The 27,995-nt window shown below is 31.1% G+C and overlaps 1 protein-coding gene across 2 annotated transcripts in view; it reads right to left on the reverse strand.

Annotated features, from left to right (window-relative positions):
- Positions 1 to 27,995, reverse strand: part of Cadm2 (cell adhesion molecule 2) — a 1,008,689-nt gene that overhangs the window by 72,578 nt on the left and 908,116 nt on the right. The window contains exons 8-9 of one of the 2 annotated variants that reach the window (XM_077795032.1): positions 18,621 to 18,799; positions 18,434 to 18,508 (exon numbers count right to left, since the gene is read on the reverse strand). In XM_077795032.1, coding sequence (XP_077651158.1) covers positions 18,447 to 18,508; positions 18,621 to 18,799 — 241 coding nt within the window. In that variant the 3' untranslated portion in view covers positions 18,434 to 18,446. Of the gene's footprint in view, positions 1 to 18,433; positions 18,509 to 18,620; positions 18,800 to 27,995 lie in introns of those variants that run through there. The other variant, XM_026393992.2, reaches the window with a different exon arrangement.

Below are 27,995 nucleotides of genomic sequence, written 5' to 3' on the forward strand. Positions count from 1 at the left end.
ACTATTTTAAATGGCATAAATTCCACTTATCATTTGTGTGTTGAACAGAATAGAATGCTAACTTCACTATGAAAAAGAATATTTTTCTCTTCAGTCCATAATAGTGTGCATGTATACAGTATATATATATATATATATAATATCACAAATACATGAATATATATGTATGTACACACACACACACACACACACACACACACATAGTTATGCTTCAGTAGATCACAGGATATTCATAAGATTTCTCCACAACAAACACAATAGTATTCACTATAGAGTAAGCCAAACACTGTTTAGATGGAAATGTTTTAACTTAATCACTAGTGGTTTTTATTACAATAAGTAATTTCCAAAATTTGGGGGTTTGATATATTGCCAAACATATAATAGATAATCAATAACTACTCTTTGAAAAATGAAGGCATAATTGATTATATTATTTCTGTCTAAATATATCACTTTAAATGTAATTTAAGTCAATGTACCTCTCTTTTCTATCAGTATTTTGTTGACATAGTTAGAAATGAATGTCAGAGATTTTGTTAATATGTAACAATTAAATTTTATTTAAATCCTATTTGTAAAAATCTTTGCAGAATATCACACATTAAAGAAAAGCAGTATGTTAGATATCTTTCATTTTATATTAAACTACACAATATTTGTTACCTGTTTTCTTCATTTTTATTAGGTCTTTTCTCTCAATTTGTATATAAGTGACATTAGAAGGATCTTTAAACTCCTCCCACTTATAGATTTAATGCCAACAAACTCCAAAAACAGTACAAAATAAACAGTAGTATTTAAGACATTCTTTTTGCTAATACCATCAAACTTATTTTGTCACCAATTTTCTATATCATATAATATAGTTGACATGATTATTAAAAATTGACAATGATCAGGCATTAAAATGTATTTTTCTGGAACAATAGAAAGACTATTAAAATTGTTGTCAAAGGTAAAAACTCAATTGAATATCAATAATTAGTAAAAATCCCAAACAAAACAGTCTAACTGATCAATCTTTACAAATAATGAAAATAATAGTAAACATGTCCTTAGTAAACTTAATTGCATATAATAATGTAAAGTCTTCATTAATTTCAAGTTAAATTGTTAACACATATTAGTATAGCCAGCATGACACAAAACACATATAAGTAGGAAAAAGACAGAAATAAATCTGACAAATTCTCCCTGAACATTGTTTATGCAGAAAGTAAGTTAAAGTATGTTTTTCTATAATGCCTTAAAAATTACTTTTATTTCTTCATTCTCTACTAAACACTTAATGACTGCTCAGGAATGCTTTTTAGATTTCTTAACCATAATGCAAAGTATTTCTTTTGCCTTAAAAAATATATTTATTTCTTTAAATTTGCTTTCCTTGTTTTTAAAATAAAAATGCTTATTTTTATACTGATACCAGATATTAATCATGGAGTCAAATATGAATTCCTATTATCCTGAAAACCCCCAAATATTCACCTTTAGAACATTCTATTAGTGGAAAAAACAGTTCCACTTAGCACTTCACTTTAGGATGACACATGTTGAATATTTACTCCTAAGTTCTACGAGGTGAATAGTATAAGAAGAACATGGACCACATCCCTTTGAGAACAAATTCAACACTAGATATTTTAATCTAGGAAAAGAGAAGCAGCAAGCTAATAATATAAAACTAGTAATTTCAAAAGCAAAAGCTACCTCTGTATTCTTGAACATATTATTCCTTGACATTTCAAAGCAAGGCAAGAACTGTGTTCCATGTTTACATTTTAAATTTGTTCAACAAATTTGTAGAGCTCATATATTTTCAATTTATTTTATTCTGGAATATTTTGGTAATAGTCATAAGTGACACTAAAAATAAATATACCCTGTTGTCCCATATTCTATTTTAGTCATCCTAATTGCTGGAGATTTAGGTGACTTAATTACTTCTTAGGCTTACATAAACTAGGATCTCAATTACTCTACCCTTTTAAAAAACCTCTAGATAGCTTCATTTATTGTGTTTTCTAGGCCATAACAAAGAAGCATACTGTACCTCTTACGCTGCTGGTTGTTGCAGATGTGGTTGTGCTGGTTGTTATGGCTACAGTGGTTGTGACTGTTGCAGTGGTAAGGGAGGGGATGATAGTAGTGGGAAGCAAAGTGTTGGGAACATCTGGTGAGTGGAAAAAAACAAAATATAAAACAAAATCATATCATGCAAACAAAAGAGAAACACAAATGATTCAAATTATAAATACATGTATCTTATTTAGACTTAAATTTAACAAGCTTAAACAGAATATCAGGTACACAACGACCGTACCACAGTTTCTGTCATTTTTTCTTTCACTTCTTTTTCATGCTCCAACACAAAGAAAAATCTTGGAGCTAAGTCTGAGAATTAACAGATTGTTTGCAATATTTAGAGTGAAATTTAAAATGACAAGAATTCATTTATTCACTGAGTCATTTGAGCAATTTGTCATGCAATAGCAAAATACATATAGGTAAAACAAAAAATAACAACATGCTTTGTCAGGGAAGTAAACAAAGAAACGACACATACAGAAATAAACACAAATACCACCATATAAGATTAAAGAAATGTTAACGATGAATATGTATATGCATGTTAAATACTTTTGGATTTTTTTCTTTTAGGAAAACTTAATGATAGGGAATAGGATGAGTGCAATCTTTAGAAACAAACAAACAAACAAAAGAAGCCAATTGCTGTTATTATTGTTATTTTGCTTCTCCTGTTCTCACAAATGATGTTAATGTACAGCTTAGAGTCTTGCAATTCTTACCCTGTTTAGCTGGCCACGCCTTCTAACAATTTTGCAGTACCTAGGAGTCTTTAACAAGTATGGAGCCAACTAGCATGAAACCCAATATTCTGAAAGGTTTATGATTTTAAGATGGCATACCTAAGGGAAATTACTGAACATAGACTTGAACTATAACATTCAATTCCCAATCAATTATTAGTCAACTTGCCGAAAATTAAAATATTGATTCAAATACTGAGAAAACAGAGTAAACAGAAAGAAAAGCTTAGTGTTCAATGCTCGAATCTTCCATTCTTTCAATCGAACCTGCTGAAAATATGAAGAGGAGCAAAGAGAACATTGAAACAACACAGCCAGTGTTAGACTATGAGAACCTCAGTATGATCCTCAGAACCAAATCTTGTCTCAAATGGATAGGCATATAATTTACACAGTGAGAAATTAGAAACAGTTCCCAAATTACCTGTAATTACTGTGCTGGGGTTTGATTTCACATATTTGTCACATAGTCCCTATATATTCAGAGTGTTTGACAGATTATTTTGCTATTAAAAGGTTTCCTGTCATTCTCTCAGCAAATGTCTTTGAGTTACACCAAACATTTTCTAGTTCTTTACTTTTGATAAATAGCCCTACTCAATCTGCAAATTCTACCTGCTGAATGCTCTACACTGGAGACACCAAAAAACAGCATGAGATCACTCTCTTATCTTGAGTATTGATGTTTACACCTGTTTTTCAACAGGGAAAATGCTTCCTGGCCAGTCAAATTAAGAAAACAACCTCTGAAAACTCAATGGTGCTTACATTAATCACTAGGGAAAATGGGTATTGCCTGGAGTGTGATTTAACATGATCATAAAGTAGAACTGACTTAACAACATTATAAATGAAAACGAATAAATATTATGTATGTGGGAATATAAACTTCTATTTGCTAAGTTTTATAATGTGTTCTTAATTCATGGTAAGCTTTCTTAGGAAGTTCTGGCAGATTGGTGATAAATAAAAACAGTCTAAATTTTTTAAACATTCTATAATTTTAACTTTTATATCTAAAATAGAAAATCATACATTTTTGTTGTTAGCAAATCATTTGCTTATTAGGAAATCTGAAGATATGTACTCACTAAATGCAAAGTTCAATATCTCCCAGGGTAATCAAATATAAGAACAGACAATAATATTAGTCATTTCAAACTATGTATAAAGAGCCAGACATATCAAAGATGATATATTATTAAGTTATTTACTATCAGACAATGAGCTAGAATAATATATCATCATATCTTATTCTAGTAAAAAAAATAGACTTAGAAAATCAACTCTATTAAAAGTAGCATTATGAATTCCTTCTTTCTTAGTAGGGTTTTGTTCATTTGTCATTTTGGCATAGCCAAAACAAAACATTATTTGAATTTTTTCTTTACTCCGTATCAAGGATAGAAATTCTAAATTATTTGAGCATCTCAATATTTTCACGTCTTATGAGGATTCTTCTATAATAACCTGAATAATCTCCTGATTTCCTAGAAATGTCAAAATGCATTAAGCATAGACTTTTTTCCCTGGGCTAATATTCAAAGACCTAAAAAAAAAAAGATGGATAGCTGTAATAATTGTTAATCTACTTTAAAAGAACTTCCCAGAATCATTACAAATTTCCATGAACATAACCTTACAAATCATTACTGGCACACAGTCTGGCTCCAGCTTATCTTCTCCAGATTGTCTTCTACCCTACCCTCTTGACTTCAAGTGTGACTAAAACTGCTGAAAGCAGGTTGGCAAACATGACAACTGGCTCAAGAAAATGATCCACGAGAAAGAAGGCTCTCCGTGACACTGTCAAATGCCACTAGCTTTACTGTTTCCTATATGTTTTGCATTATTTGAAACATTTTTATTTTTCCAGCAATTATGAGGAATTCCCTCTGTTCTTTTTTTTCTGGTCATACATTCATGCCCATCCAATTACTTCAGCTGTATTATTAAAAAGTAAAAGAAGAAGTAACCTAAATATTTAGTTCCAGAAGGTTAATAAGAATTAAATCAAACAATATAAGATTAGTTGGAATTATAGAAAGATCAAAGAAATTGTATACTTCTGCTTTTCACTTACACTGTTTGCTCTGATTAGGGTCTGGTGTTTTCCCACTTGACAATTACCCCTTTGAAAGGAAGAACTCTGCCTCATTTATTGTTGAAGTGCCAGCACAAGTTGGAAGGCCAATAAATATTTACTAAATAAATTTGTTATACCATTATAAGCTAGACCTTTTTTAGAGGATCTAAAAAGTCCATTGATTTGACAGAGTCGACTACTTATCCTAAAGGGTTTCTTTCTTTCTCTCAAAAACCAAAACCAAAACCAAAAATCTCTTTATCTTTAACATAAATAGACATCATTTTCTGTAGGGTAAATTTCAAGATCACAAACTACTTCCTTCAAAAAATATATTTTTTGGCTTAATAAAAGCAGCAAACATTTCATTACATTTTCTGCTACTCTGAAAACATTGAGCGCCTAATTTAAAGCTTATGTTGAGTTCTACCTGTCTCCATATGAACTCATTGCATTGTCACTGATTCTGAGACTTAGTGGGAAAGGTTGAAGGGTCAAGAGAACTTTAGAAACTTCCCATGTCTTGTTCAACTATTACAACATTGGTTTCCTGGTGTAACAGTTTGTATATATGCACATACCTATTTAAGTTTCAGAAAAATATTTTATTTAGTGTTAGGTGTGAGTATAATTGAGAGGTTGATTGCTCCACTTCCATCTCAAGACCTTTTATTTTCAGCAGCCTGATTGTAACTGTAAGCAGAAATTAGCAAAAGACTCTATCTAAGCTAGCTTCCTAAACCTCAACCCGCAGGTTTTTTTCTGGTCTTCACTCCTATAAACCTTGGCAACATTTAGCACAGGTTAATAAATGTTTCAAATGTCATGGTTTAGATCATTAACTTTGGCCTTTAACTTAGATATTGTTTAGGAAAATGTGGTATAATTTCATAAAGAAATAGGGACTACAAAACACATACTACTAGCCATTTACCTCAGTTTTAAACTATCTAGAATTCTACACCATTTAAAAACCATTATACTCTTAATATGAGAAATATTCTATCAAATATAGGACAAGATAGAAAATGAAGGTCAGTTATCAGTTTTTTTTCCTTTAAGACACCTCTTTTTTCCCCCTTTTTTGAAAAAATATAAATATAGTGAATCAGATACAGGAAAACTATACACATGTACATACACAATAAAATACTAACTATTGGTTCAACATTAATTAACTAATTCTGTCTAGAAAATAACATAATCAATCTTCCAGTAGTATGAATAATTTTCTGAATATGATATGTCAATGTAAGAAAATTTAACATACATGGATATATATATTATATATGTATATTTCTTACATGTTAATATTCTTTATAATTAAAGGATATATTTAGTGGACACTAAGATGAGTATAAATAAAATGTAGTCAAATTATGTATCACATGATTACAAACTATGTAACATAATTTATGAATATTAAAATTTTAAAATGATAATTTATACAAAACTCAAACAATTTGCATGATATTTCATCTCTATTTTCCACAATGTAAAAGAGAAATTCAAAAGCTTTTCCCCATGGAAAAATGTACTAATTTAATAAATAAATATTGCATTTTCTGAAATAAAAAACAACAAAAAGTGATTACAAATAATAAGTTCAGCCTTTGGCAAATCCAAAAGAAAATGACTATTGTCTATTCTCTTAGATGGTAAAACATAAAAAATGAAGAATAGACAATTAATGAAACATTTAGTGGATAGAAATTGTATTTGGGAAAGTGAACTAAAAATAAATAAGATTTTGTCTAGAGCTGATCAGACAAATAAATAATTATACATAAATTATTAGATACAATTTAAATCCAAATACAAAATAATTCAATGAAGTTCTTCAAAATCAGAATTGAAAACAATGTTAATAATAAATTTGTTTGTACTTAATCTAGCAATAATTTTTAAGCTGCTAAAAATATTGACCACAATATATAGTAATATGGAAGAACAATTTCTCTGAAATCATGATTATGTGCTTTAACTTTCAATAGACTAAATCTTACTATAATCTAAATATCACTATATGGAAAAATGGATAGAACTTTCTAAAATTACTTGATAATTTTAGATAGGATATTAAACAAATTCATAGACATCTATGATTTATTAAAAAAAATATATAATGTATCAATAATACACATTTATTGTGTTAAAATATAGCTCAGTGGCAAAGCGTTTGCCTTGCATGTGTGAAGCACTGGCTTCAATCCTTAGCACAACATGAATATAAATAAAGACATTATGTGTCCATCTACAACTAAAAACATATATATTTGCCTGATGTATACATTTAAATTTCAGATAACTTTGTACCTTTACAAATACCCATACACAGATATATATATATATATATATATATATATATATAGAGAGAGAGAGAGAGAGAGAGAGAGAGAGAGAGAGAGAGAGAGAGAAAGAGAGAGAGAGAGAGAGAGAGAGTAAATGGGGAGTTTTTCTTTAAAGAAAAAATGTGAGCATTTTTTATTGACAGGAAATTGAGAAATGTAAATATTCCAAGAGATAAAAAATATCTGTTTATTATATGCCTACACAAAATTCAGGAGTTATAATAAATTTTACTTTTTGTTTCCTTTGTAATGTGTGTAAAGAATTCTTCAAATATAAAAGGAAAATTCTAGAGTATTTTAATAATGTCTGACAGAATCTAAATCTAGTAAATTGAAGAATTTCATATTAATGCAGCCAAATTCTAAGTAGGCTACAAAAGTGATATGATATTAATAATTCAGGTTACTTGTAGAAGAACATAGTCACATGCAGAGGTACAATTTCAGCCCAAACAATAAAGAGGCAGAACAAGGAAACTAAAATTTTCTGTCCAAATACCATGACTAAACTTTGCTATGGTAAATTAATCAGCCCATCATCTCTTCTTCATAGCCCACATGACTGATGCTAACAACTTCAAACTGCATCTACTATTATTTTGAGGTAGCCAATAGGAACTAGAGTTTCTCAGAGCATTCAGGGCCCAAGTTCTAGATGTAGCTCCTTCAATCCCCTTGTGATATCATGTTCACTCATGATACTAATCATTACCTCTTTCATGTCTGCTTTCAAGGCTTGTTATAAATATGATCTCATCTGTAAAGCAGTCTCTGGTTCCACAATGGTTTAGTATCTTCTTTCTCTGAACTTGCAAGTACTTTGAAGCCACCTGTATATACACTTCTTCTATATTATATCACCTCTGTGCTTATGTATCTATAACACCATATAAACCGTAGGCTCAATCTTAAAGATTAATATGACTTCATCTTTTAAAATATCAATTTGCCTTAGGACAAGTGTAGTCTGACCCAACCCTTCATTAGAGTAGCTGCCCTTTCTGGATGTACCTAGGAAGTTGAAGTCTGATTCCTGGTTCCTCTGTGAAGACTTGGTTTGACCATATAAATCTCACCCAATTTTCCTTCACTGTTTGTGTTGCTACAGTAACATTTTAACATTTGTTCTAATTTACATAATCAGTTTCATGAACTCTGCTTTTTAAATTCTCAATAGTAATGAAGTACACAGTACACACATTATACATCAAAACTCTGCATAAAATCAGATGGAAACAGTCTATTGTATTAATTTGACACCAACATACATTGTATTTTTTTCCCAAAGAACTAACAAGATGATAAGAACAGAGAAAATGTATTCCATAATATAATTCTGTGCTTTCTCAGAGCCCCTCTCTGAATTCAGCTGGTGCTTTATAAATGTGACTACTGATAACAATGTCAGTAGATAGGTAGCCTATCAGTTTTTATAACATGAGTCAGTAACCAAACTTTATACATGGTTAATCCCTATAAAAAGTTTCCTGCTTCCTCTATCATGTGTAAGATGATTTTTGGCAATTCCATAAAAGAGTCTTAAAGTCTAAAAGATTATTAATAAAAATTAAAATGCAGCATCATGAAGAATCTTATATTCTGAGAGCGGATTTTCCATGTTCTTAAAACTGTTAGAGCTCTGAATCATATCATCCAATTAAAATAATAGAAAAGTGTCCCTTTCTTCACTCGCTAATGAAAGAATTCAAAACATTGTAACCACATTTTGTTATTGGAGCTTATTAGAGCACAACAGATCCTGTATAACCTTGTCAGAATAAAATCGGTTTCAACAAGCACTGTGTACAATAAACTGCAGAGTGGTACAGCACCTTTTTCCCAGTAATGAGCTATTCAGGTTAAAGGTGTGTTCTGTTCTCTACAAATGCAGTGTACAATAATTTCTAACTTGTCAACCTGTTTTGTTTTGTGGCAGTTTCTCTTTTTAAAAATGGCATTCAGAATGGATTTTCGAAGCAAAATTAAGTCTAAGGAGCCCCAGAAGCCCAAGCTTCTTGTTTCCCTCCAAAGACTAGTGTTCAAATAGGGAGAAAAACTGTTACCATTTAGTCTGGAATCTATATGTCTACCTCTATCCTGCTGCATGTTACTAACCTGCTCCCATCCCAGGGTGTCCCAGGGTAATCAATACAAACCAGGAGTTATTGGTGGAGATGCATAAGGGTTAGAACATGTTGGATAACAAGTACTAAGGTAAGATGCAACATTTTGGTAGAAGGCACCTCACCTTAAAAATAATAGGGCATCCTTAACCTTTTTACTGTGAATTCCATTGCCATTGCAAGCAATGGTAAGAGGAATGTTTACTGGATTTGCTTTTGCCAAAGCAGAGAAGGACACCTACTTGCTACCGTTATGCTTAGTTACATGTAGCAGCCTATTTGGATTCAAGCATCAAAAATGAATAACACTACCAAGACTCTTTTTAAATGACAACCTCTGGTTTGATGAGGCTTCAATTCACCGTTGCATGTACCCTCCTCAAGAACCATATAGTAATGTCATCTGCTTCAAAAAAAGAAACCCTTTCAAAATAAGATCTAAAAAAAAAATCCCTTTTTCATCATTCTGGTAGCTTCCACTGGCTTCTGACACTAAATGGAATCTTTAGTAATAAAAATAATAAAAACTGCCTTCAAAAATGAAAAGTGCTATAATTTTCAACTATAGGTGGCAACCAACAGTTCTATGAAATTACAAGAAATGTTTATGAATAAAATCAATATGTTATTTTTTTTAAATGCATGCATTTTTCTTTCAAAATACTTGTATTGCATTTCAAACTGGTAAAGGTAAAGTGAAATTTATGGTAGGGGAAAATACCTTTGATATGAATGATCCTCTATCAATTATTTGCATCTATTTCAATATGTGAGCGCTTTCCTAAAAGCACTTAACCTAAGAGTAGATGAGATTATTTTATGGGAGAATATCACTTCTATTCATTTTTTAAAATACTTAAATCAAATAGAAATATACAAAGCAAAAATTTTATGTAGTAGAAAAATACCGAGAAATCCAGATATTTGGATGTATGTTCTGTGATGAACTAGCTGAAAAGCATTTTGTATATCGTTTAATCTCCATACATTTATGCTTCCTGATCTAAAATCGAGGAGTTTGTACCTAGTCAATTATATAAATCTTTGTGAGCCAAGTTCATACCAGTGGTAGATTATAGTTGATCTTCCAAAAGCAAAACACCTTCACTCCAGAAATTATAAGTGCAATATTATTTTTCACATAACTTCCCTAAAGATGTTGTTCTACATTCACAATGGAAAAAAAATAGACTCATATGATGTCTTATATTATAAATGATATAATTTTCTCAAATTCAAGATAATCTGTGTGTACTTGAAAAAAAATGGTAACCTGAATGTGTTAAAAATGTTTATATTGCTATGTTTTCAGATAGAATCTCACTCTTCCTGTCAAGTCACCACCATTTAAATATAGCATGCTTATAAGTAGATCCTCTCTTAAGCTTTCTTGCTTGACCTTATTTTTTCCAGTGTTCATTTTTCATTCCACAAAAATACTTGCTTGAGTCATACTAGGTTATATATTCATGTCACTGTATAGATTTATACCATGCAACTTACTAGAAATACTTCCATGTTTATCTCAAATATACTTATTTAATACATAAATGTCATCAAAAAGTAACAGCGGCTTCTGGTACCCTGAATCAAAACTAAACTGGACTACCTTTCTGAAGAACTATCTAAGAAATATAAAATGCCACAATAAAAGATATTTTACTATGGCAAATTTTCACTTCCTTATAATGGACATATTTTAAATAAAAATAATCCAGAATGTTTATCACTTTTTATCACTACTTCCTATGTGAGAATTCATTTACCTTTAATGATTATGCTAAATTAATAATATCTGGGTTCTCATCAAAGTGTAAAAATTGTCATTGAATCAAAATGAGAAATTAATACCCAGAAACTTTTTTAGTGAATACTAATTTTCACATACGTGTTTGTTGATGACTGCCAAATGGAAAAGGAAATAAAATGCCCAAATATGATATTTAATTTTATAATCCCCAAACTTAGTCAAAATAAAAAAGAGAACGTGAGAGTGTTTCAAAGATTATTATTAGAAATTTGCCACCCTATAATTTAAGAAAACTACGAATGGTAATTTGCAGGTACTTATGGTGTTTGACTATTTATCAATAGGCCCACTTAGACATCTCCTTAGAAGACAGTTATCTCCTAATGTTATGCAGAATTGTGAGTTAGCACCTATTGAGCTCCACTTTTTACCATATCTTTCCTAGTATCTCATACTCTCCGGAGGACTCTGCTCTTCTTAAGTTTAAAAACGGTTATTTCAGAAGTGAATTCCTACTCAGGGGGGAGTAGAGAGAAATTCCTAGATTCCAAAGCAAGTACATAAGATGTTGTTACAATATTTGTGAATTCTAGTTTAAGAAGCTACGAAGCAAGTTTTACATAAATTCCATATCTTCTATTTAGATATGCCATCCTTTCTGAAAACTAATGCTAAAAATTTTTCCCCCATGGGCTATTTGCATATTACTTAAATTCTCTGGCAAATGAGCCAATTCACTATGTGAATACATTTAAGTTGAAGAACTCTGTACAGTTTTGTAAATTTCCACCTTAGCCTAATTTCTCCATAAACAACAGAGGAGGCCAGAGTGCCATGGTTTCTATCCTTGCATTTACTTTATTATACACTACAACGGAGAGAAGGAGAGAAAAGATTAATATCAATAGAGCCAGAACATATTTTGTTAATGGTGAAATGAGGATTTTTTTTTTTTCCTTTCAACAGTGGTCCACTTAGATGTATAGAAACATTTACTTCAGAGTGGTAAGACTGAATGGAAATTTTACTCTGAAAGCTCTGAGACCTTAATTTATCTACTTTTCACTCATCTTAAAACAAAGAGATGGATTTCGGCATCAGCTCCAAGTTGAGTATGCCCACATGTGGGCACCTTTTTAAATGCTTTATAAAGCAAACACTGCTCCTGTCTCCACTATTTTATTCCATCCCACTTCTCTCTGCAGAGTTCAACAGCATATTCATCCAGTCAGAGGTATGCCTTTCCCACAGGCATCAGAGCTTTCCCTACTTATTCATGTCCAGAAATGATATGTTTTATCTGTGAGATTAAAGAAAGTACTGTTTTAAGAATGATCCAACTAGTTACTGCCTGGAAACTCTCAACCAGAGATGAGAGCAGCAACCACAGGGCTCTTCCATTAGCACACTGTTTGTTGCTCCATATGGATGTCTTTTCTGTCCTTTTCTTTCTACAACATATATTTTCCATTTATGCTTCTAAAGGAAGCTGCTCCAAAGTAAAAATGCTCATTATGAGTACACAGAATTAATTTACCAACTGGTAGGTCTGTTTCTCTTTGAGGGAACAGATTTTAGCTGAATCCCTTTGTAATGTTTGCTAGGCTGTGCATCTGTCCGTAATTCAGGTCTTTCTTTCCTGCTCCCCACCCACTCAAAGATTCCCTCTTGTAATTCCATCATGATTTGTAAGTATTGCTTTGCCTAATAGTACAACTAAAAAGAAATAAAGAAAGGGGGCTGGGGCTGTGGCTCAAGCGGTAGCGCGCTCGCCTGGCATGCGTGCGGCCCGGGTTCGATCCTCAGCACCACAAACAAACAAAGATGTTGTGTCCGCCAAGAACTAAAAATAAATAAATATTTAAAAAAAAAAAAAAAGAAAGAAACAAAACAAAACAAAAACTCATGTGATCTTCCAGTGCTTCTAAATATTTTATTTCTGGATAACTATAATAGTAGATGCAAGATGTCACAAGAGGCTGCTATCTTTTACTCTAGCTATACATTTGCCATGAAGCACAGAAGTACATTTTTCATTTTATCATAAGAAGGATATGTATTAGTTTCAAATCATTGCTAATCATGACTTGAATTTATGAGCAATATATCCCTGTCATGGGGATATACATATCATGATAATATTTGCTTAGTTCTATCATGAGAGAAGTTTAAAAAAATTATTACTTTATGGTATTTGCAGTGTTTCACAATTATTAAGCATTCACCTATGTATGCATTATTTTGAGCAATTTAAGACCAACTACTATAATAACACTAAAACAATAATATTTATTTTCTGCACAACAGTCAAATATTTGGAAGAGATGATAGATGGACTAGAAATGTTTGTTACAGTGAAAGAAAAGCTACCCTTCAGGATTCAATTTGCTTTTCTCACATAGTAAGCAAGTTATCTACAGTGGAGAATTAGCACCCAGGACAGAAGAGGAGCCTCGATTTACCCAGTTTGTGAAAGATACATGTCTAAATAAGCAACAAAGCTTGGAAGCTGGACTGGGGGCCAGCAGTCTATTATATCTATGTGTTTAGCTTTTTAACTGTATTTTTTTACTTTTACTATTAACAATGAAATCTCAGTAAAATTAAGGAGGCAGTCTTATTGATAATTAAAACCTGGAAAGCTTTTTTTAATAGTTTCATACCTTTCACTAGGCCAAAACACACAGACATTTCTAATAGTAATTTTCTCTTACAATTAAAATGATAAAACTCCAAACATTATGATGATTCCTAGCAACTAACAATAAAATGTGTTACTTCTGAAGTGTATATGTGTTCCTTGTGAAGTAATTTTCCTAAAAACTTAAAAATAAGAAATGTTACATTCCTAAGCAGTGTTCATTTCAATTGACACATGACCAAACAAACCATAAGTGCAATATGATATTTTAGAGATATCAGGTTAGCCACTACAATAAACTGGTAGTACAGAAACAGAAGCAAATTTCAATAGAATTTCACTGTATACTATTATAATAAATATCATAGTTTAATTATTTCATACATATTTAAAGATGAAATTTGCTGGAAAAGAAAAATATATTTTAAAAAAGTGAGAGCATGGAAAGTTGTATAATGAATAATTTCACTCATAAGCAAAATAACCAGAATTAAAATGATGAACCAAAACATTGTTTAAAATCTTATTCATACAAGGAGAGAAATAATGAAGTAAGAAAATAAATTAGATCAATGATAAAGACATTTAATATTTACATAGGGCTACTATGGTAATAAGAAGGGGAAATTTGAGTAGGGAGAACAAACATCATGAAAACATCTCCTGGAATATTCTACATTAGCTCTGTCCTAACTTTCAGAGACAACTTGAGTTCTCCATTATAGCTCTAACGTGATTCCTGCTCTGCTGGCTACAATCTGGACCTGGCATAGATATTGTAGCCACTACCCATAGTCCAGAATGGTACTGCATATTCCCAGTATCTCTGTCCATTTTCTATATGCATTAGAAGTAGCGGTTATGAATTTTCCTAACATGAATTTAAAGGGAGGTAAAAGATATTAAGAAAAACGAGAAAGAGAGTTAGGATTTAAGAGAGGCTGATTTGCATTTCTCACTCTCTATAGACAGTATTTCTCAAACTTTTTGATTCCATATTTCCAACACTTTTAATCCATTTATTACAAATACATATGAGAACCCAAACTTCTTTCAACCACAAAACAAGATGAGCCTCAGGTCATTGGTAATTTCTTGCAGCCACTCCTTGTACAACAGTAAGCATTTGCCATACTGTGTATAGCATATGGATGTAGATCTGGGTAGTCTTTGCTTTGGGAGAAGATATATTACTTAAATCTTCTGAACTTGATGTTGTGTTATAGAAAAAAGCCTGATTGTAAATTTTGTCCTATTCTAGAGATTTTGTGTTATATTATTGAATTTTTAAGATTTTTTCCCTATTAACTAGTTAGCAAAAATTTAGAAATTTATTTTTGTTCAGTAGAGTTAAATTATAATCTGGGTACCATTCAGGGAATATTTAGGCAATAAATTATTTGCATCTCTTTCTAGTTGAATTGGTCTTAATAAAAAGACTATTGTTATTTATTATAAGAATAAAAGTTAGATATATTATAAATGATTATAGCTGGACTGTACTGAATTCTTCCATTTATGATGTATATAATTTGTTTATGATTGATCCAAAATCTCTGTATTACCGTTTTTAAAAATTTTAGACACTGGGACCACAATCAGAGATTATAATAATCTGCTTCATTGTGTGATCATCTTCCCATAATTCTCCTATTTGTTTTATTATTTGAATGCATAACTTTTCTTAAAAATCTTAAACTATAATTTTCTTTATTGTCATTCACCTTTGCCTCATAAGGTCATAAGTACTAAGTATATAATTGGGGAATGAATGAATTATTCTTTTTCTCTATTCTCTAAATATGAAGAGCAGCAATGGCACAAAACACTTGAAAACCATTAGGGCTATGGATGGTGATTTCTAAATAAATAAATAGCATGATAAAAGTGATAAAGAAGAAACATTTTATAAAGAAGAAAAAAATAAAAACTACTATGATCTCAGTAATTAATAAGCATAACTATGGCTACTAATTTAATAGATTAATTTTTCCATTGCTGAGATTGTTAGTGAATAGTGCCATTATCTTTGCTAATAGATCCTCCACAGAGCAAATGCTTCATAAATATATTTTGTCTTGCCTGTATTTGAATGTTGACTTTTGTTAGATTTTTCATTGATGGTAAATTTTAGACTGGCAGTTTCAAATTACCACCTCTATATTCCTAATGTTGAAATTTTTAAATGTGAATAAGAAGGGGGCAAAACCCCTGCAGTATACATAAAACAAAATGTCAGTACTATGAACAGTTAGGTGTAATAACATTTAAATAATGCAATTCCATTGACACCCAAAGAATAAAATCCAGCCATTAGGATGGCCTCGAGACAGTAGAAGATTTCACAGGAAAGTGCTAATTCTGCTTAGACCACCATCAAGTTAAGAATCAATAGAACCTAGGCAACTGTAGTAGATTCAGACAGGAGTCTCAGTTCCTGAAAAAACCCTCATGCTAGAGCTATATTAAATTATCACAGCTAATGTAAAATCAACCTTGGTGTAAAAGCTAAAAGGGTAAAGTTCTCACAAATGATCGCTTATCACTCCATTCCGAAATGCATACAGCATTCATTATAGATTGCAATGCCACTCAAATTTCATCATTTAGTAGGTTTTGAAACAGCCAAACCATTAACAGAAGAGAGTAGCTTTTATATTTATACAATCAGTGACTAATGAAACATTATACCCAGTGTGCAAAGGGGAAAAAACTTTATTTTGTAATGAACCCAATTGGAGCCCTTTTTAAACACAGTGTAATATGGTTTCACTGTTTCATCGAGCCTCTCATTACTTGTGTCAATAATCCTAGGTAAACTACTGTTGAACTTCACAGCATTTATTTAGCAGCATGAATAGCATTAATCTATGGGGTGCTTTTGATGAATTGTAGTTCAAGAAGCGAAGCCAAAAATGACTTCTTACAAAGTGCTTAGAGAAGTATTTATTAGAAATATGTCAACTGCCAACTACCTAAAGGTAGCTTGGCTATTTAGAAAACCATACTGTTGGCTAGCTTGCAAACACTGGGAAAGCATAAGAATTTTCCCTACTTGAATTACTTGAAAAACAACAAATGACATGCTTTTCATCAGAGTGTATTATTTCTTCTGTCATTTCCCTTCTAATTCTGTATATATTTATATTGTATTGCCTTCAATACAACATGACATGTGATACAACATGCTCCCAGGCTCTGAGAAACTATTAGGTGAGAGAAACGCTTAAAAATTTTTGGGTGAATCAGTTAGGCTAGACTTAAGTGATTGCATGATCTGAATATCCAGGTAGCACAAACTGGAAGCTGCTCTTGGCTCCCCCTCAAAGACTCTAACTTGACCTTGACTCACCCAGTGGTGTTACCTTCTCTGGCAATAAGGCTGGGAAGGTTTGTCGGCAGGAGTTAACTCTATTTAATTCCAATTTATCAGTGTAGTTTGATTAAGCTAATCTTTTACACAGCTGAATTTTGTACTATTCATGAAATACCAGAAATTAAACTTTTAGGATGTTCAAGATGTTTATACAGGGAGAGTTTATTCACTGTCTGCCTTTATTTGCCTACCATGAAGCTAGTATTTAGAATTGAGAGATTTTATAAACTGAAGGAATTCCAAAACAGATAATATTATATACTGACAATATATAAGTTTCTTCAATTTTTGCCTGCATCATAAGAAAATAAATACCTGGAAAAATAGCACAAATTAGATTACTATTTTCCCTAAAATTAATTAAAATTCTTTATTAAAGACTTAGGCTTGACTCCCACCATTCTTTCTTTTTCAATTTTTTTTAACAGAGAACTAACTAATCCATGTTCTATACTATACAATTATAAATATGTATTATATAATTGGATTCCTGGGAAAAGTATTGAATAAACATATTCTCTCCATGATTTCTAAGATCCACTGGATTTGTTAAACCATTTTGTTTTATTAAATGCTGGTTCATAATTTTGTAATATTATATGAAATTACTTGGTATTCTCAGAAAAATTTCTCTGGCTGAAATATAAAAGGGTAATGTTACATTCTCTAAGGACTCTTTCTCTGGAGATGCCCAATGTTCCCTAGCATATACATTAACCCCTGAGAAATGGTAGAATAAATAAATTTTTATAAATTTTATTTATTACAGCATTTTTTAACCTCATAAAATGTAGTTTCATCTAACAATATGTTAAAGCTGCCTTATTAACAACTCATTGTGACTTTTGAAGTTTGATCAATGAAAAAGAGTGATTTTCTTCACTTTTGGGTATTGGTATTTTGCTATATTTATACACTTTGATATACACAAATGGTGAGATAAATGAAGTCAAGAAAATCAATGTCTGTAGATATTTCAAATTATCCTTCACAACATTTACTCATAAATATTCTATTCCTCTGTCTCTGCTGTATCTCAATGACATACTATTATCTTTTGGGTAGCCAGTTATAGTGATCAAAAAAATATATTTTTTATGATATAACTACTGAAATTAGTTTACAAGAAATAGGATAATTCTGGATTATAAGTAAAAGCATTTATTTGTAAAAATTTAGACAATCATTAATATAACTTATAAGTCATCACCAAAAATTAAATAAAAAGATTTATGATAAAGCTTTTCACAAAAATAACTTCATTTTTAGTGTATGCTGTAATTTTATATTAATTAGTCTGTATTGGAACATAGTAAATTTTGGACATATTAATACTTATGAGAAGTCCTTCTGAAAGAAAAAAGAAAACCTGTTTAATTTTATCCTACAGATTTTGACAAATTTAAATAGCTTTTTAGGTCATTAATTTTTTTACATGTCATATTTTCAAAAAGGCACTCACCATGTACAATGAGGACATACTCTGCGCTGCTTTGGCCGATGGTGTTTGTGGCTTCACATCGATATGTACCATTATCCGTTTTGTTCAGGAAAAGAATGTTTAGCTCCCTACCACTCACAACCATTCGATCAGGATCTGGTAATTCTCCACCATCCTTTGTCCACAAAACAGGTTCTGGCCTGTTGGATTCAAACATGCATACAAATAGGAAAAATAAGAAATGTTGAATATTCAGGAAATTAAGTAAATCTGGTAATATATGGATATTTAACACTTATGTTATGCATAATCATTTGGTAACTTCTATAAGGGGGCAAAAAGAACCATCATGTACTCATTCAAAAGATTTGAAGGTATGGGAAACATAACTAATTCTACTGTACCTGTGTGTTAAAGTACTAATTTGTTATGTTATTGTAGCAGTCATTGCTGGTCCCCTGCCCAGGTCCTGAACCCAGACCCTACTGGTATTGGCATTTTAACATTTTAACATAGCCTTGGGCAACAGAAGCAAGTCCTCTCCCCAGGTTCTAACAAAAATACCTTTTCACTTGGGGTCTCCACTGAAACCACCTAAAGCCTCCCCTTACCTTGTCCACTTTTCTTATTCTCCTAAAGAATTTTTTGGAAAGTTTGTATTTAATAACATACAATCCCTGGCTGCATTTGGCCAATAATGGTCCGTACATACAACAGAGATCTCTTAAGATTTTATCTCCTGGTGATGTCATGGCAATTTTATAATGTGTTTGAACTCATATGTATTTTTTGACAAAACTTTGTAAAATGGATAAAACTTATGAATGAAATATAACAAATATTGGTAATACTGTCAAGATAAACAGATCAGTAATATGATGCAGGAACTGTTCATCAAGTGTTTAAGACTAAAATCACTTGGAGGATGTGATATTTTGATATAACAAGAAATACATATTTTCTCTGCCCCTGTTTCCTGACATAGTTCTCCTGAAACCCCTATAGATAGAAGTGCTAGGAAGATATTTTGTACTAAGATTTGGTCTTTGTCCCCAGGTCTTGATGCTGCTTCTAAATTCATAGGAATTTCCTAGGCACCAGGAATATTTTTTGTTTCAATGAGATGCTTCTAAGATATATTCTAATAAAATGCCTTTGGAGGGCTTCTGGATCCCTTCAGAATGGGAGCTAAATAATTCAATGGTTGGAACTTTCAATCCCACCTCTGTCCTCTCAGAAGCAGAGATGGGTTAAGTTTCAGCTGATTACCAATGTCCAATGATGTAATCAATCAGACATATGTAGTAAAGCCCTTTAAAACCCTGAACTGCAGGGTTCAGTGAACTTTTGTGTTGCTCAACATATGGAGGGTCCTGGAGGGTGTCATTCCAGGAGATAACAGGGAAGCTTGTGCCCCTCACTATATACATTGCCTTATTCAGCTCTTAATCTACTTTTCATCTGCATCCTTTGTAATGAATGGGTAAGTACAAGTATTGTGTTTCCCCAAGTTCTATGGAAAGACCCAGAAAATTAATGAAATCCAAGGAGGAGTCATGGAAACCTCTGTCTGTAGCTGGTTGATCAGAGAAGTATATACAATAACTTACAATGTGCAATTAACCTGAGAATTAGGGGCCACCTCCTGGGACTGAATCTTAACCTATGGCATCTGACTATTTCCAGGTAGAGAGTGTCAGAATTAAAATGAATTATAGGCCACTCTGCTGATTATCCTGGAAGAACTAATTGTTAATGGGGGAAAAAACTGCCATATACATTTTGGTGACCAGGTATGAATTTTAATAAATGTGTGAGCAGAAAATAATAAATAGTTCATTTATTTTCCTATCTCTTCAGAGTAAGAAAGCAAAGGATGAAAGGCAATTTTGTCAGACCCAAGAAACTTCTGGAAGAGTAATATATTACTTAACAAATGAAGAAACTTGGTATATAAAAGTATTGAAAAATATGATATCATATCTTTCAATTATATAGAAAACTTGTCTTCATATTATCTTTAATGAAAGCCAAACCATTAATACTTCTTAACTTGCTTTATGTAATCCACATCTGTTTATTGCTATTTGAACTTACTAATTAATATTTCAAGTAGCATAATTTTAAGTCAAATATCACAAGGAATATAATATAGTCCCTTGAAGAAGTAAAATTGTAAAATGAAACTATAACTTGGAGAACAGCTGAAAAAAATTGAAATTTTATTCTTTCCAAAAAGCTTCAAAAGACAAATAATAAAATAAAAGTTATATTAAGGATAATTTGAATTTTAGAACATTCACCTTTATAATTTTATTCAAATGAAGCATTTATTATATTAAGAGGCAATGTTTTTTGATGTATGTTAGAATTTTAAACACACAGATATATTTATATGTATTTATGTATTATATATATATACACGTTACATATATATATATATATATCTTTCCATATACTCAAAATTAACACCTGAAATCCAAACTATTATGATTCCTCTTCACTCAAGTTTGTAAGCTTTAAGTCATATATAAATGCATACTTAATTTATATTTATATATATATTTTAAATTGTTTACAGAGAACATAAAGATGCAAATAAATTAGTTGTCAGTCTGTATTTTAAAAATTTCTTTCTAAAAACAAAATACTCCCTTCTGGTAAATAAGTAGGACAAAAAAATCAACCTTCACAAGTGGTTAAAAGGAAGATGTCAGGCCATGTTTCTGAAGCAATGAACTGAATCATTCAAGGATTCTTTATCCTACTCTATGTAGTAAATCTTAAAGGTGACAAGACTTAGAACTGTAAGATGCAATTTTAAGGGAAAGAATGTTATAGTTGATGTATAGATCATAAATAAGGAACAAATATTCCCAATTAGTACTCAAAATGTTCAACTTCTTTAATAGCAGCATAAAAATATTAAGTGGTTTAACAGCCTTAATACAATTTGTGTTTTATCTTAATAAAGAGAGTCTCCAGGCTTTTTCTAATTGGAATCCAGAAATGATTAAGCTTCTTGCTCCAAATAAATAACAATCTCCCCTGCTCTTCAAGCATCTAAAAGATCATTTTAAAAGTAGTTCCAATGTAAGGTTTTTATGTGACAAAGCTGAAAAAAGAGTGGAAGCCGGATACCAAGTGCAGCAGAATTGTGAGAACACCATGGAAAGTAAGATGGTATTATTCTACAGTGGGAACATCTATACAGTCAAGGCAGAAAGTCTCCCTGTGAAAACACCAGATTATCAGAAGCTGGAATTCTTCTATATGAGAGTAAATTTGACTTCATTTTTGCCTATCAAATCTACAGAGCTAAAATTATGTTTTCTTTTCCTATGCAAAAAATAAAAAAGAGACATTTTTTTCTAACAGTAGAGATACAGAAAACAAGAAACCAAAATTTTAAAAGTGAGACCAAATGTGTTTATGCACTTATTCTCACATATTTTATTACCTTATTGAAGTAGTTTTAAATTTCGACAGATTAAAAAAAAACAGTGTTTTTTATGTACATGATAAGAGATTCTACAGTATCTTTCATAGCTTCTTATTTATAAATTAACATTGGAAAAATTGCCATAACCTGCTCAAGTCACTGGTTTATTTAATATCTTGAAACAGATGAGTAATCAAACCTGATCCCTTATTTCCACTGGAATTATTCAGTTTTGGGGTGCTACTTTTGTGAGGTTATGCCATACAAGCAATTCTTCTAGTCCCTCCATATGAGACCTCACTGTCAAGGAACTATTTATTATTTAGATTAGGTATCCCCACAAAAGCTCCTGTGTAAGACAATGCAAGAAGGTTTAGAGGTGAAATGGGTGTTTTAGAAAAGCCTTAACCTAATCAGTGCAGTAATTCTCTCATAGGGATTAACTGAAGAGTTAACTGTGGGTTTAGGCTGTGGCAGGAGGAGAAGGGTCATTGGTTGGTATGCCTTGGGGGTACATTTCTGATGAGCTGAGCTTAGTCTCTGTCTATTTTTTGGTGGCAGCTATTTTACTCTACCACACTTTTATCCCATGATATTCTACCTCATCTCAGACCCCAAGGAATGGAGTTGTTCATCAATGGACTGAGACCTCTAAAACTCTGAGTACCAAAATAAGTGTTTCCTCCTCTAATTGTTATTGTCACAGCTAGGAAAAGCAAACTAAAATAGTCCTGAAGAGATTGGATAACTTCTTTGCATTCATTAGCTCTCATCCTATCTTTTAAGCTCATGCTTATGGAGAAAAATAAAGAAAACAAGAAGGCATTTCCAGTTTATGCCTTATGTACCATGTGACCACATGAAAGATGCCTACTGGCTTTTTTCAGTTTAGAAATTCCATAGGTGGGAAGTAGAAATGACTGAAGTTCTATTTATCATAGAGTTTTTTTTTTTTTAAATAACAACAATTATTCTCTATTTTCTGCAACTGGAAAGTGAAATAAGGTAGTGGTATGGGTTTCATAAATATCTTGATCCCCTTTGTACTTTAAGAAAAAAAATTAGACCACAAAATTATTCTTAAGTTTGTACATAAAACTTTCAGTGTTTATGTTTTCAATATTTAGATAAATAGAAGGACCTATATCAAATATAAATTAATTGAAATTAGTTTATAATTGTCACAACTAGAAATATTGTAAATTTATTGATTCAGAGGAAATGGATCCCAAGAGAACTCAAACTACCCTAAGCATTTCTCACTGGGTAGACTGAGATTGCATTCTTAAAGTCCAAATTTTACCAAATAATTGAGAAAGAAAAAAATGGGGGGGAGGGAGGGAGGGAGAGGGAGAGAGAGAGAGAGAGAGAGAGAGAGAGAGAGAGAGAGAGAGAGAGATTGAGATAGGTAGAGACAAAGAAGTAAAGAAAAAAATAGACGCTGAAGTTGCTTGGGACTTTTTGTATTTAAATATAAATATAAAGTAAGTCTAATAAGTAGTTCTCTTAAAATTATAAGCTGAATCAAAATATAATTTTTCTATGATTTATGCTGGAAGCTAAGATGGTGACTGCTAAACAGGAAGGAATAGAAAATGATTCTTTGGGAGCTGTTTATTATATCAATCATTTGAAATGTAAAAGATGCACAAAGGGTTATTTTGTTACTTAATACCAAAGGAGATGTTTCTCATATAATTTGTAAATAGCTTGCAAAGTCTCTTCCTAACTATTATAAATATATTGGTCTAGGTCCTTGGAGTATACCACAAACTGTGATTTTTCTCTTCAGATTTGATTGTTTTACAATTTATTTGTAACAAAATTTGTTTTCCTTGTATTCTTGATACTAATTGCATGCTTGTTTTGGAAGCAATTTTTAAAACATCATAACATTTTAGTAAACCATCTTTGAATGTTTTATTTATCACAATTTAGTCACATTTAAAAACATAATCAAATGTATAAAACTGACAGATATCTATCTACCTACCTATCTATATACACAAATATATATATATATATATATATATATATATATATATATATATGCTCAAGGCTTCACAAAAATTCAGAAACATTGATACTAGTTTTCAATGAGCCCCAATGGATATAATAACTGAAAATATTTACTATTGTGCTTACATCTTAAGATAGAGAAGATGTAATTGAACTTATGGAACTGCCTTTTTTTAAAAGTATGCCTATTTGTTCTTGACTAAGTATTTGATAAATATATGCAATTACAAAGTAATTATCTATAAATAAATCTGTGCAAGTATTTTTGAACCAAGAATTTACAGGGATATAAAGAAAACAAAATATATATATTTTGATATTATATTGCATTGAATTTTTATTGCATTCAATTTTTAGGGCTATAAAAAAATAAAATGCATATTTTGTGATATTATATTTATATACCATAAGCCATAATGCTTGGTAGGACATATTAAGTGTCATACAGGAGTTTAAAAACATCAGTTTGATACATGTCCTATATTAGGGATATTATGATATGTTTTAGGAAATATTTAATTCTTGAATAGTGTCTTAATTATGGTATGGTTTTGGCAAGTAAAAATGGAAGATACCATCTAAGGAAAAGTTAGAGAGCTTGACTAGCATGCTTGCTTTCCACAGGCCACAGTGTTAAATAGATGAATTTAAATATGGATAATACTAGGAAAAGTTAGTGGGGCTAATAGGTAAAATTTATATTGGTTAAAAAGTCCAAACTAAGAAAAGCTAAAGTTAAAAGCACTCTATTTTTAATCAAATTGAGAGTAAATTAAACAAAAGCTAAGGTGAAAGTTGGTATGAAAGAATAGGAACAAACGCTCTTATAAAAAGCTTAGTTCAACACAAAATCTACAGGACAAAAACAAAACATGAAATATTATTTCAGTATTAACTGAAGACTGATAGTAATGTCAGTGTGAAACAGAGGATAAAATGTGGTAGGGAACATTCTGGTCACCAAGAGCAATTTTTTAAAAAAAGCAAAGAAACAGGGACGTTTATGGAACAGATGCAGGGCAAAATTCTATACATTCAAAGTAAATAATATATGGCTTTGAATGTCAGACTAAAACATTTAGATCTTCTTCAAAATGAAATTATTTTCTTATTTTTTTGAGAATGGAGTATTCCTGATTGGAATTTTCCTTAAGAATATTCATGTGGAATCTCTAAAAAAAAATGCAATAAAAAGATCATTTATACAGTTCTTAAGAGAGAGAACAAAGTCATATATAAAGTTGAATTAATAGTAAAGAAGAGTACAGAAGACATAATAGAATTTTGATAAATATATGTAATTAACTATAAATAAATCTATGCAAGTATTTATAGATACTTTGGAAAATTAAATACAATTATTATGGAGCTAGAAAATATATGGTATTAAAAAAAGAGAGGAGAAACTCTTGATGATATCCATCATGTATAATAGTAATAATCCTCATCCTAAGAGGGAAAATAACAACTCAACAACTGGGAAAATGAAGTAACCAACTACACAACAGCAAATAACAAGATGAAAACAGACTGATGTATAGTTGAAGGGAAAACTGATGATTCTAGTATGGGACATGATAAATTCAAATGTTGAAAGAGAATCAAGAAATAGATCTCTGAGTTTGGGGGAAGTGCTGGGGAGTGATAATGGCCAAATCATATTTTTATATTGTGTGCCTACATGAATACATTACAACAAATCCCATCAGTATGTGCAAAAAAATTGTACCAATAAAAAATGTGGAAAGAGAAAAAATAGAAATTCATTTCCATCAAGCAATAAGGAGTGAAGAAATTAGAAACTGAGGCAGAGAACAGGACTGGGATTATTTTACATTTTTTATCACATAATTTTCTATTTCATATATCAAATATTATATAAGTACTAACTAATGAACTCAATATTCTTCTTTAATCCCTCTTCTCACCACACTTAATTTCTCTCCTTAACCATTGTTACAATGAAGTCAATGTTTTTCTTTTTTGCCTTTTCCCCAACTGTTATATTTATCTGTTTATTTCCCAGCCCTGATGTACCCAACTTTTTCATCTTCTCTGTGCCTTTTTCTGAATATAACAACAAGCTAAGAACAAGTGAGGAGAGGATGAGTGATGGTTGTTCTACTAAATGCTGTTCCTGAAGTCATCAGGTAAGAAAACACATGTAGAGCAATGACAGGGGCAGTTTTTTAAAGCCAAAGTGGATTTCATAATTGTTTCCTAGAGTATTTTACATTGTTTAGCTTTAGAAGAATTTTATATAATATAAAAAAACATCTAATTTTTTAATATAAAATGTATTTTGTCAGATGGTAATTTAAATGTTTTTGTTAAAGCATTATAATTATACATAGTATTTGTCCTGCTTTTGACAAAAGTATATATATCAACAATTTGATTTTAACCCCCATCTTCCCTACCTTTTCCTTTTCTCTTTCCTCCCCCACTTTCTCCTTCCTCTACTGATTTTCTTCTTCCTCCTTTATTTATTTTTGATTAATAGTTTTTACATATACATAAAGGTGAAAGTCCCTTTGGGCTTTATATATACGTGTATGGTGTATATATAAAGGATTTTATTAATTTCATTACATATTTCGTCCCCTTTCCCTTCTTTCCTTCCTCCCTCCTTCCCTCTGATTCTTCTTCTACTCCACTGATCTACCTTATAACTTGATGATATCTTTTCCCCTCCCAGACTGACTTGTTCCCCTTATTTTGCTCTAGTTTCTGCATATTAGAGAAAACATTCGACCTTTGATTTTCTGATTCTGGCTTATTTCACTTAACATAATTTTCCCATTTCCATCCAGTTATCAGCAAATGACATTTTCTTTTTCTTTATAGTTAAATAAAAACTCCATTGTGGATAAATAGACATATTCTTGATCCATTCATTTAATGACAGGCATCTAAGCCAATTATACAATTTGGATTTTGTTAATGGAGCCACTTTAAACATTATAATGACTATATCTCTGTAGTATGCTAATTTCTTATTTGTTTTTAAAAAAATCGTTTTTATTTTCCCAAATATAAAAATATGCCTCATGTATTATCATCAATGTTAAGTGTGTATAATTAGAGCTACACATTTCTACTTTCATACTTCCATAGTTAAAATTAATATTTTTTGTGTGAACATTTGTGAAATTGGATCTATTCCTCCATTTTGAATATTTAGATCTGGAACACTAGTAGTATATGAAGAGAGAAGTAGGAAAATAGGTTCAAATGAATAATCTAGTGAATGAAATTCTTAAATAACTTTTTGTAATTAATTAATTTATATATTTTATAATAGTGGGATTGAACTCAGGGCCTGACACACATTAGGAAACCACTCTACCACTGAACATTCCAAGCCCACAATTTCTCTTTTAAATATATCCATTTCCATTGCATTTCTAGCCTGTTGTGGTTATGTGTGTTGATTAAAACGTATGTTTCTGTGCATTTCTATGTGTGTGACAAAAAGTTGGATGGTTCCTTGGCTTTTCCTCCCTTTGGCTTCTAATCCCTTCTTTTTTAATGAGTTTGGAATGTATTCTTCAATCTCTTACTATCCTGATAATTATATGTAATGATCTTTGCTACACAAAGATATAACATTTTTTTTAATCTGCACAATCCATTGTATGAAAAGCAATGGATGTTTTTGCTTCTTGTAAATTGAGAATCCCAAAGATTTCAGTTGAAAGATTCAACAATGCTAGTCCTTACTCAAAAGTCACCATCAGTGCTTATGTGTGATAGTCAAAGACATTTTAATGAAGCTAGCTTGAAGTGGAAAATTCAAGCCTACCCATCCCCTTTAATTGTAACTTGAAACTATGATTCCAAGTTTATTTGCTGATAGAAATTCCCCAAATCAATTACTGCAGTGGGATAGTGTCAAGTTGGAGGGGTTTCATTATATTACAGGCTAAAAGAAG

Source organism: Urocitellus parryii, chromosome 2 (genome assembly GCF_045843805.1).
Source record: "Urocitellus parryii isolate mUroPar1 chromosome 2, mUroPar1.hap1, whole genome shotgun sequence".
Classification (NCBI taxonomy): domain Eukaryota; kingdom Metazoa; phylum Chordata; class Mammalia; order Rodentia; family Sciuridae; genus Urocitellus; species Urocitellus parryii.